Below are 12402 nucleotides of genomic sequence, written 5' to 3'. Positions count from 1 at the left end.
GCTAATGAATATTAGGATGCACAGAGAAAGGTCTATCAGGCTACATGATTATGCTAGGACAGGACATCAAAACAGATCCCTTCTCAATGCAAAGTGAAGCACAAAAGTCATTCTGGACTGCTAAATATGTAACAGTGATTCTGGGTATAGGTGAAAAACATAAAGCTTAAAATGAATTTAAGGAAAAAAAAAAAAAAAAAAATGAATTTAAGGGCCGAGCCCGTGGCGCACTTGGTAGAGTGCTGCGCTGGCAGCGCGGCCACGCTCCCGCCGCGGGTTCGGATCCTATATAGGACTGACCGGTGCACTCACTGGCTGAGTGCCGGTCACGAAAAAACGACAAAAAAAAAAAAATAAATAAGTTTGTCATTTAAAAAAAAAAAAAAAATGAATTTAATATTCAGGTATTTAATAGAGGTTTATCGTTCATGACATGATATTAAGACTCACCATAGTGAATAAAATAATTTATAAAACTGCAGCAGTTACTTGAATAAATGGGAGGCAGTGTGGTAAAATGGAAATTACTTTGGATTTGGAATCAGACAACCTAGGGTTCAATCCTGGTCAGGCACCAACTAGCTGTGTTACCTTTAGCAAGTTAGTGAATCTCTTTGAGCTTCAGTCTCTTTGTCTCTAAAGTGGGGATAATAATACCTGCTTTGCAGTGACATTAGGATAAAATGAAATGGTATATACAGATCACCCAGCACAGTGTCTTGAACAAAAGAGTGCTCAATGAATAGAACCATGGTGCTCTTTGGATGGAATCATGAACTTGAAAAAATGAATATCAGAGTATCAATAATCTAAATTTTCAGGCTTTCTTTACAAGCCTTCTTTATCTGGACACCCTATGTATGACAACAGACACATATACATATGCTACATAGTAGACTAAGTAACTGTGATAAACCATAATAACCACATGACGCCAATGAAGTGTTCTTTTTCTACAAAAAAATTCAAACCTATATATTAATCATTATAAAATATTTGCATAGATACACTTTGTACTTGCAAAAAATACACATTTTCTACACCTTTTTATGCTGTGAACCTGTTATCCTTACCAGTAACTTCCGGTGGATGAAGGCATATTGCATCCAAAAAGCAACATATGATGGACAGTATCCATGCTGGCACGAGGTTTGAAGTCAACTGTTATGAGAAAATGATACAGTAATGTGAATACAAGTTACACTTCTGTGGTCTCAAATGTCACAAGAGACCACTTCTTTGAACAGTTTGAATACCTGTATAACAAAGATGTTTTGATGTTCTCATGATAGAATACCCTGGTTGTATAAATTATCTTATTGCTTAAAAGGAACATGACCTGATCATTTGATTTAGAAGGATAGTAAACTATTATGTAGTAAAAAGAGAAAATAATAATTAATAGGCTGAATACTATACACACACACACACACACACACACATTTTGTAATGGAAGAGATCCCTTTTAAAGTGGTGAGAGTATTATGTGGATATAAAATGGAAGCTCCAGGCTATGTATTCACAATATATTTCTTTCCAGATTTCAGTAGAGTGTTGAGTACTATAAAACACTGCACAACACTGCAGTGAAACAGAAGCCACAGTGAGTGGTTAAAACATGAGCAAAAAGATTCATAATACAAATTTATTACCATCTTAAAATAACAATAGTCATCACTGGGATGCATATGGAGAAACAATTTGTCAGGAAAGAAAGATAAAAGTGGAAAATCTATCTTTACAAAAATACAGAAGTCATTTTACTGCCCTGGTTGAGCACGGTGCACTTGTTAAAAGGATATTGAAATTTATGCTATGTCATTTCTCTTTTTTCCCCTAACAATAGTGGTTGTAAGATGTTAAAATAAACAAAAAACAGTACAGAGGAAAAACTTAAAAAATAAATTATATTATTATCTGTGGTCAATATTGAGCTTGCACTCCCTTTCCTAGTATGAGTCTGGCTCCTCCTTTGTGTCCTCATTCACGATGCTGTCCAGTATGCAGTAGCAGGTTATGAGTCACCTTTACACATAAAAATGCTAAATAGCCTACAATGCTAAGTCTCAGGTGTGTGCAAAACTGCATCTTTTAGCTATTTTGGTCTCTCCATGTGATAAAATTAATAAAACATCATTTATTGCTAAAAAGGTACCTGAGATGTGAGTATTTATAAAACTTAAAAAATGTTCTACATCTGAGTATAGCACAACAACTTGCAGAGTGTTGTGGATCAGAAAATACAGGGTACCTGCTATGTGCCATCTTGACCTATAACTTTCAGAGAAAATAAGCCTTTCATTTACTGAACTGAAAATAACAAATTAAAGCCTAAAAATCAAATCCTGAAATTTTCATACCATCATTTATAAAACTAAAAGAGTATGGCCGGAAAATGTATTTGATATAACTTGAAGCTTTGTTTTCTATTACCAAAGAGTACAGTAAGCCTAGGAGATTGAAGAAGATGCTTTGAAAGGAAAGAATCAATTGGAAGTTACAGCAGTTCACAATTCATAGAAAATCATATTGTTACCAAGAGTAAGTTTGCTTGCAAGAGAAATAGAAGGAAGAAGAGGGATTCTACCACCACATACCACTCTCAAGTTGAGATTGAGGGTGGATCTTTCCTTCCAGAATCCTCCCAGGGATCTTTACAGCAGAAGAAAAATGGAAAAAGCCATAAGAGGAGAGTACCTGGAGTTTATGTGTCTTTCATTAACCTTAAATTTATTTTGGTACATGATGCAATTTGTAGTCTTATATTCATTTTTATCAAATTGCTTAGGTCAGTCTATAGACACCTATAACTTTTTTTGTCTGACTGTATCTGCCTCTCACCCTTTTTTTTTTTTTTTTTTTAAAATATCCCTCTGCCAATCCATGAGGGGTTGTCAAACAAGAAGCTGACTCCTTTGCTTTTTCAGAACCTATGTAGATGATTACACGATTTCCTCTCCTTACATTATTTTATTATGGGTGGATAGATTTCCTATGATTGAATCATTCTTGGAACTTTGGTAATCAGCCAAAATAGTTAAGTATAGTTTATTCCAGAATTAAACCGGGGATGCAAAACAATGTGTTTTCAGGCATCAGTATCCGGCAGAGAGTTGGAATTCTGTGAATCTTGTTCAAGAAAGAGGCTGGATAATTACGTGTACTCTGAAACTTTGAGAGTGCACAAAAGCACCAAAAGGGTAGTAGGAACCATGGAGAAGGCTGAGGACAGAACTTTAGCAAAAGCCTTGAGCTGTCAGGATCTGTGTAGGAAAAACCAACAGTGTCTTTTTTACATTAGTGCAGTGTGTGCTGCTGTGAAAAAAGGCAGCACACACTGCCCTTTTTTGGAAAAAGAGAGAACTGTTGTAATTTTATAAAATAAAATATTAATAAGGAAAAGATTCAGGTAAGGACAGGCAGTAGACAGTTGGAGAGAAACAGATGATAAAGGAAACAACTAAAATTTCTTATTAGTAAGGAAAGAAAACGGTTCACTTGGGCTCCTGATTATGCAAGATCTTCTAACCACCCACTGTAAAGGGGAAATCTTAATTACCCAAAGTATAACTTCTCTAACCACTTTCTGATTTTTTGTCATTCCAACATACTATTTTTTTTTTTTTTTTGTCTTTTTTGTGACCGGCACTCAGCCAGTGAGTGCACCGGCCATTCCTATATAGGATCCGAACCCGCGGCGGGAGTGTCGCCGCGCTCCCAGCGCCGCACTCTCCCAAGTGCGCCACGGGCTGGGCCCCAACATACTATTTTAAGTAACACACATTTGCTCCACATTGAACTCTTTACTAGATAGTTGTTTTATTCTCACTTCTAAAATGAGAAATCTATGTCCTTAAGTGGTAGTAAAAGAAAATTCTTCAGAGTTTTCTATCACAAAAATTTATTCTCACTGACTCATACATTCCTTCAGAAACTCAAGATCTAATTTAAATGCTAAGTAAATTATTGGTATAAGGTGAAAACAAACAACTAACCATATTTTTTCATATCCTAAAGAACAAGTCTAATATCTAAGTATTTATATAATTATAGCTCAAAGAACAACTCATTGCAAGTTGAAATGAAAAATACCTCCAGCAAAAGGAATGTCATATCAAAATGTAAATCTAAAACAAACAGTAGATGCCTTAAAATAAAGCAGTGCTTAGACAATTTCATTGAAAGGTCTGCTTGCAGTGGTGGGGAGGGGCCAGCTGGGAAAAGATTAGTCTGACAGGTTCATTTCCTGGGTTTGCTTCATTCCTCCTTATTACGTCTGGCTTTGCAAAATAAGACCCCATCGAGCACAAGGTACACATATGACTATGCGGGAGATTTCAGCACAGTGCAGGACAGAATATGGAAAAACACTTTAAAATCACATCTTAAAAGAAATTCATTCTTTCTGTTTTTCCATCGTATACGAAAGAAATAAAAGAACCAAGGGGAAGAGAGCTAGAGGACAATAATGAAAATGACTGCATTTAAGGGTACGATTCTGACAGGCAGAATAAACAAAGGCAGCCTTTGGATGGTGACAAACAGGGCAAAAACAGCCTTGTGAGAATGCAAGGGAATATTATATCCAGTAAGATTAAAAGTGCCACTGCCTCTTCTAACTCAATAATAAGATGACAGCTGCTTAAGTGGAAATGGTACTTCAGCATCAACGGGTCCTAACAGTTCAGATTGCCTGATGAATGGGAAATTTTATAGGCGAGTAAGTCCTGGGAACTAAATACCTCTGAAGGATTGAGATTCCAGAAATACAGTAGTGACTCACACACACTAATGAAAGAAAATATGATGACACTGAAAGTGCACAGGTTGGAGAATTTCTCAAAGGATAAGGCCACCTGAAATGAAAGTATGTATGTGGACAACATATTGAGCAGAGAGATACCTAGGTCTATTTTCTGGAGTCCTAAGCAAAATTTGCTCTAACTACATGAGGTTGTGTGGGATTTATGGCCTCTTTTAGCTAACATCAGACTACAATCAGGGCCATAAAACTCTCTAAGAATGTGCCCTAAGAGAGAGTTTCATTTAGCACTTGGCTTTCTCTTCACTTTTTATTTCCAAGTGGGTATCCAGGTTTGCATGTCAAATTTTGATTTATCTGACAGGTGCAGGCAGTGGAAAGATTCTATAGAACACACATAGCCAAGTGAAGGAACCAGGAACTTGAAGATATCCATATACATGTAAACAACCCTGAATTGCCACTGAAAAGATCAGGAACACTCTTTTTAGCTAAAGATATGAAGTACAGGAATACTACAGATCATGGATAATTAAGCTATTGAATAAAAAAGAACTGACTTGCAAATCCAAGTTTGAATCTCCAGAGCTTTGGCATTTTAGGATTGTTGCCTGTATATATCATTAAAGATGGACACTGTTAACTTTATTTCTTCCTCCCAGTAGAATCACATTATTCACCATAAACAGCTTATTTCACATACTGTGGCTATTTTTATACATTATTAAACAATTTTCTTTAACATTATTTTCAGCCTGGGCTGTACATTAAAACTACCTGTGGAGCTTGTTAAAAATACAGGTGCCCAGGGTCAGTCCTAGATCAATCCCTCCCCCTCCCCCATCAATATCTCAATCAAATCTCTAGAGGTCATTCCCAAATGAGCACATCTTTTAAAAGTGTCACAGGTGAATCACAGGTGACTCTGACTACAGAATTTAGTGGCTGAATCTATTCTATTATGTAAGCATACTCAGAGTTTAGTTAACTAATCCTAGCAAACTTGGGATTGCCTTGCTCTTTTAATTGTATAGGGAACAAAGTAAAAACAAAGTTTCTCTTAAAATAAATTTATAAAAAGAGTTTCTAAAGGTAAAAATTGGTTGATACTTTAGAACTATTTTATTAAAAGAGAACACTAGAACTCTGTATTACATCATGTAGTTTTAGCTGCAGCATCTAAAATCCTTTGTGAGGTCTGAAGCAGGCACACAAATGGAGCCTCCGGGGACTACGTTTATGTCTGTCATAAAGATTTGGTATTCTAATATTGCTTGTGGTTTCAAGCTATAGTCAATATTGAGGGAATTGGGAAGGTGTAAGGTTGAAGAAACAATAATGTAAAAAAGATGTCATGATTCAAAAAAAAAATTACAGGCCCCCAAATCTTACTGCTACTGCCTTAAACATTTATTTCCAAAAAATAAAGATTATACTTCAAAAACTGTTCAAAGGAGCTGAAGATAGCAATGCTTTAAATTGTAATTTAAGTGAAGGATACGGTCAACCTAAATGTTCATAATCTTGTATTTGGGCCAAAAGGTACAGATAAAGGTAAAGTTCACAGCACTATAGTCCATTTGCCAGCACGTTAAAAACCCGCAGCGGTGGCATTTTACATTATCTTCTGCTAGCTTCCCCCATAATTATAAAGCAATTCTACACTAAAATAAAGACCTTTTGCTTTAACATTTCTAATCAGAAAGCTTAATAGTGAAATTGTCACTAACTGTTGCTAGCATGGACAATGATGTACAATTCATAAAGAATACTTAACATAGTTTATGAGGACTTTAAGCTCTCACTGCCAAATTAACAAAGAAATAAAACACCCGAGCAAGCCTGTATGTTGAACATAAATTTAAAAGGAAATAATCCTTACCTCTAAATAAAGGAATTCCAACACACAAAAAGGATTAAGCTTCTAGATGATATACCTTTCAAAACTGAACTTTATGGTATACACCAGAACCAACTAAACAATCAATAAATAGACTTTAGCAGCTAAGCTATGCAAGATAAAGTAGCATAAGCTCCATTAAGCCCTGTTTTTGTAATGTCATTTCTATAACAGTCCCCTTTTAATTTCCTACAGATTCAAATCCATATCTCCCTTCTGGCCTTTAAAGGCCATGGATAATACTGCACCAGTTCCTAGCTCACCACATTCTGAAAGACAACCTCCTACATTCACTCTTTACACTCATTAGGCAGTGCTCCTCGCTTAATAACCATAACCACCAACATCCACCAGGGCTTACCCTGTGCCAGGCACTCGTTTACTTCTCACAACGAGTCTGGTCCCTTTCCCTCCCCAGTAGATGAGCCCTGAGGAAAGAGGTGGTGTAACTTGTGCCTGGTCACACAGCAAGAAAGTGAAGCTGGGATTTGAATGAAGAGTGGTCTGGTTCAGAACTTGCCATTTTAACCATATTATAATGACGCTATCTCTCATACTTGTACCCAGTGTGTCCTTCGTGCTCATACTGTTGGCCACTGGAATATTCTCCTCCCCTCTGCAGATCCAAATAGGCTGGCTTCCCAGGTCCAGAACAAATCTTTTCTTCTCCGTCATTAAATTTTCTCTGACTAGCCCAGTTCACAGTGATCTTTTTAGAGTTGACCACTAAAGTTCTGCTGAAATAGCTACTTCAGAGTGAATATCAAAATCCCATGAACCCTCCCCTTGCCCTCACCACTGAAGGACTTCTACACATCAAATTTGATTCAAACCTGGGCTTTCTGAATTGATCATTTATTGGGGGTGGGGGCAGGTGCATTTTGAAATTACTACATTAAAATAGCTATGTCAACTTGTCAGTTACTTTTTGGTGATCAACAGATGTGAAGAGATTCCTAACTCTCAGCTTTATAAAACATAAAAGAATGGTTCCTACTCCTCTCCCACCCTTTTTTTTATTTCCCCAGAAAAGCCTGGGAGTTATTGGAGGTTGTCATGTTGGAAACATGGGTACTGAGTAAACAAAGGATAGAGGACATTCAAGAAACACTCTAACACTTTGAGACAGGGAATATAGCAACAACTTCATGATTATGACCAAGCAAATTAGGTTTTATCCACACATCAGAGACATCTAGTCTAGTGTACCTTATTTGTGCTAGATAGATCTTTCCAAGTACCTTTCACCAAGAAACTAGAAGAGCTTCCTAGGGCGCCTGCTGGAAGGTACTCAGTGGTCATCTGAGAGACAGAGGCTACATTATTCATATTGGAGAAGATTCTACTTAAAGAGAGAAGTGAAAGAATACTCAGTCAACTAATTGGAAGCATAAAGGTGACAGAGTGACTGCCTGGGGATGAGACTTACACACATGCACATGCACACACACACCCTTCTATGTACTCTGTCAAAGCCATGAAACATAAACTTATGAACAATGTACCGTGCCAGACCTTGGTCTTTATAGTCACATAATCTAGTGACCAGTAAGCATGATCAAAAATTAGATTGCTGCAGTTTTTGAAGTATCCCAGCATCATCCTGCACTTGTGCTTTAGGAAAGGTCACATTTGAAAACGTTTAAGTCTGACTCCGCAATTGTGCAGTTCTCTCTACATTCAAGAGAGAAGCCCAAGAAAACGGAAAGCAATAAATCATTAGGTTAATTTCATCTATTTCTAAATTCAATGGCTTCTATCTCATTTGTATAGTGCGATTTGATAGATAGGGACCTGCCATCTTTCACTAAGGAAAAGACACATTTATTTACTGGTCATCCATGTGAGGGAAAGCAAGTGGATGAAGTTGACAGTCAAATTTCTTGGCTGAGTGGGCTGCTGTCAGAGCCAATTCCTCTGAGTGTCTGTAAAACACCTTTTAGACAGCACCACAGTTCAGTGGTCAAATGCAGATTTATCATATGTTCCTCCATTCCAATTCTGTGATTTCTTAAACAAACAAAAGCAATGCTCTAGGGAAAGCTGTAATTTTGTTACAAACATAAGAATTATTCTTATCTTCATACTATTTACCCAAACACCTATTTTAATTCACATGTAATAATTCAATACGGATATCATTCATGTTGTGTGCTCATATGTAAATATAATAGGCATATATACATATGAATTCCATAACGATTGTGATGGTATTTTCTCAGAATTAAGCAATATGTTTAAAATGGGTTACATAACTAGTCACACAAACATAAAGCCAAAATTATGAGTTATTTAAATCCAATTTTGACTTTTAACACCACCAAGAGAATTTGTCTTAGTCCTAATAAGCAATCTAAATTGGTCTCTGCCTTTTGCAGTTTTCTTCAGAAATTTGAAAAGTACAAGGAGAAAATCCTTTTTACATGTTTTAACACTTGTATTCTTCTCTTCTAGAATTCTTCTAGTATGAACTTGAACTTGTATCATACTTCACATCCCCATTGCCTAGCCCAATAACTGGCATATAGCAGAAATTTAAAAGTTTGCTGAATTAGGGGTCGGCCCATGGCTCACTTGGGAGAGTGTGGTGCTGATAACACCAAGGCCATGGGTTCAGATCCCTATATACGGGATGGCCAGTTAGCTCACTTGGGAGAGCATGGTGCTGACAACACCAAGTCAAGGGTTAAGATCCTCTTACCAGTCATCTTTAAAAAAAATTTATTTTTAAAGTTTGCTGAATTAATGAACAAGTGATTTTTCTAAAAAAAAAAAAAAAAAAAAAAAAAGATTCCTTATATTAAAATAAGAGTACAATTTAAGGCTAAAACATAAATTGTCTACTATTTGAAATACTGCTTCAGAAGATGCAGCATTTTTAGTGCTTTTTTAGTGTTCACTCATGTATTCAGCAAGCTATTATTGAGTCCTTACCATATTCTATGGCATATATCCTGCTGGGATTCAAAAATTAAAAAGGCACAGATAATGGAAACAAAGTGTAAAATTGCTGTGTCACAAGAAAAGAATAAACAAATAGAGCTGCTATAGAAAAATTTTAAATAAAAATAATAAAGTATTATGGGTGTTTACAACTCTTCTTTGGTGAAATAATTACATGCAAAATTTCCCTCACTTATATCCCCTTATATAAATAATTGTTTAGTATTTCTCTTTGGCTTTCAATTTTCCAATTCTAATTTGCCTAAACCTAAACTTCTGTGGTTGGTGGATTATGCAAACAATGGTAACCCCAAATAACCCAGGTATAGTATGTTAAAGGACTCACACTGAGATGAAACAACCCTTTTTGAACAGGTAACAAAATTTCTAGCATTCATGTAATCCTCCCAGCAATTAAAGAAGAAATACTAAGAGAGTTAGTTAATCTTTGAAGACCATTTAAAGATCTTGGAACAGTTTTTAATCATAGAAGAGAGCTGCCTAAGAAAATGCAGAAATGTTTAGCACTTTGGATCTAATATAGTCCTTCATGGGTTTCCTGTGAATATTTTACTCAACTGAATGTATTCGCTTGTACTTTAAAATTGTAAATTACGTGAAAGTAAACACATTTATATTAGGAGAGCAGTAACACATTCCAGGATATATATTTATAGTCCTTAGAGTCACCAGCTCTGAATCACATACTACCATGAACCTCCAGAAACAAACCAGTAACCTATTAATGTGAGACCCATAATATTGCTGTGACACATGACTGCCATGTTTATACAGGTGTGCAGGGTGGCCTTGTTTTCAAAGTGTATAACAGGAGGAATCAAGACTACCCCCTAAACTTTGAAAAAAAAAATACATATATATACATATATATATATATAATTAGTGAAGAAAAAAATTTATGTAAAATTCCTTTTATGATTAAATGTTTTCTCCAAGGCTGCCAAACACATGGATATGAAATTAAGGAGAGCTTTACTATTAATATTTTAATTATGAATTTGTATTCTAAATTACATTCGGTGTTACTCAAAGCACTATAATTAGGAACTTAAATTATCTTTCTGTCTTAAAAGTTGTTCAGTTCAGGATCTGGGAGTGCTGTCCTTCCTAACATTTTTCTTGGTAATATCTAAATATTTTATAAAACAACAGCCAGGCAATGTGTAACTCCTTATGGTTTTCATTCTTAAGAACTAACTATGGAGTAAATTTTGTTAAAGAGTGTTGTTATAGGTTGTATTTTCTGTTGTGATTGCCACTGAAGTGTGTGGAAAAAAGTAAATGCACATTGCTCTGGCTTTGCAGGTCTATAACGTACATTCCTGCAGGGAGCACCTCATGAAAATTCATCCTCAGACTGCCCCAAGGCTACTGTACACATTTCACAATTCACATAATAGCCATTTTAGACAGCCCACTGGAAGATTAGTTTCAAGGGACCAAAGTACAACTCTTATTAGCATCACTTTCTCTCCAAAATCAACATCTCAAACCAGAAAAGTAAAGATGAAAAAAGCAAATCCATGAATAATTTGCCAGTCATACCTCTTCCCCAAACAGTTAAAAGTCTGTCATAAGGGATGTTTAAATTAAAACAACCTAGATAGAAACAGATGGTGCTTTGTCACTTTTCCTCTCTGACTTAAAGGCTCAGCTGGGGAAGGACCTGTCATTTGAGAGTCCTCTTATTCTATAATATAAACAGCAGACAGATATTCCTCCCTCCCTCCTTTTCTTCTTTTCTTTCCTCTGTCCCTCCCTCCTCCTTTCTTCCCTCCTTCCCTCCCTCTCCATCTACCTGTCTGACAGGAAGAATCTTACATTCCCCAATGTTGATTCTAAATGCAGTCGATTTACAGGATGAACCAGCAGGTAAATAAACAGTCTGTTGAGCGGAGCAGAATTAAGCTTCCAGCCACAGACAGAAAACCAATACTATACAAATGGGACCACATGGTATTGGCAGCCACTGACATCTGTATGCAGCTCCTTAACTAATATAACCCATGAATCTCTCTGGATACAGTTTGTAATCTTGTCTCTTGGTGGCTCTCTCTAGTTTGTTTCCGCATTAGGCATGATAAATGCATTTTAGAAACTGACAGTAAAAGATTAATACGCTCATAACCATCAAATAGAACCTTTCACTGATTTCAAATAGCTGCCTCCCTTCAACGGCTCCCTCCCTCACCCCACCATCCAATTGATACTTACTCACGAAGGCTTCCTCATCCATCGGCAAACGCACTGACATGCAGAAGTATGTATCAGACTATTAAAAAAAAAAATACAAAATCCAAATTAAACTGCTGCTAGTAAGGAAGAAATAATAACTATTAAAAGCAAGGCCTCTATGACTGAAAAAGTACTGGCCCTGTTAGGTGAGGTTGCCTGCTGAGAGGGTTTGGGTGGCAGGTCAGTGCAGGGGCTAAGTCTAGAACTTAGATACCCTCAACATTTTTCTAAGACTCTTTACAGAACAACTTTAGATCCTGTTTATAAAACCAAGTATTGGGAATAACATTTCTAGAATTGTCACAGTTAGAAGGTAACATTTTAGATGCTTGCATAAATAGAATGAAACAATTTAATATATATGATTTTAAAATGATAGGAGTTAGTTTGACTACCTTTGCTATTTGCAAAATTAAAAATTTAATTTCCTGAATCACTTTACAAATGCCCCAAATATTAATTAGAGAAGTGCAATGAATAAAAGTTGGTCTTAGAATATAGTATGATATTTGGTTGTTCTCCCTTCCTTTAACATTTTTAT

The 12402-nt window shown here is 36.1% G+C and overlaps 1 protein-coding gene across 13 annotated transcripts in view; it reads right to left on the bottom strand.

Moving 5' to 3' along the window:
* PAM (peptidylglycine alpha-amidating monooxygenase) overlaps window positions 1-12402 on the bottom strand; it is a 282338-nt gene that overhangs the window by 111058 nt on the left and 158878 nt on the right. For all 13 annotated transcript variants that reach the window (XM_063087956.1, XM_063087955.1, XM_063087961.1 and 10 more), the window contains 2 exons: window positions 11841-11898; window positions 1074-1161 (listed from right to left, as the gene is read on the bottom strand). In XM_063087956.1, the coding sequence (XP_062944026.1) occupies window positions 1074-1161; window positions 11841-11898 (146 nt within the window). The remainder of the gene's footprint in view (window positions 1-1073; window positions 1162-11840; window positions 11899-12402) is intronic.

Source organism: Cynocephalus volans, chromosome 2 (genome assembly GCF_027409185.1).
Source record: "Cynocephalus volans isolate mCynVol1 chromosome 2, mCynVol1.pri, whole genome shotgun sequence".
NCBI classification, from domain to species: domain Eukaryota; kingdom Metazoa; phylum Chordata; class Mammalia; order Dermoptera; family Cynocephalidae; genus Cynocephalus; species Cynocephalus volans.
The sequence above is the reverse complement of the archived record's forward strand: the minus strand, read 5'-3'. Positions and strand labels throughout refer to the sequence as shown.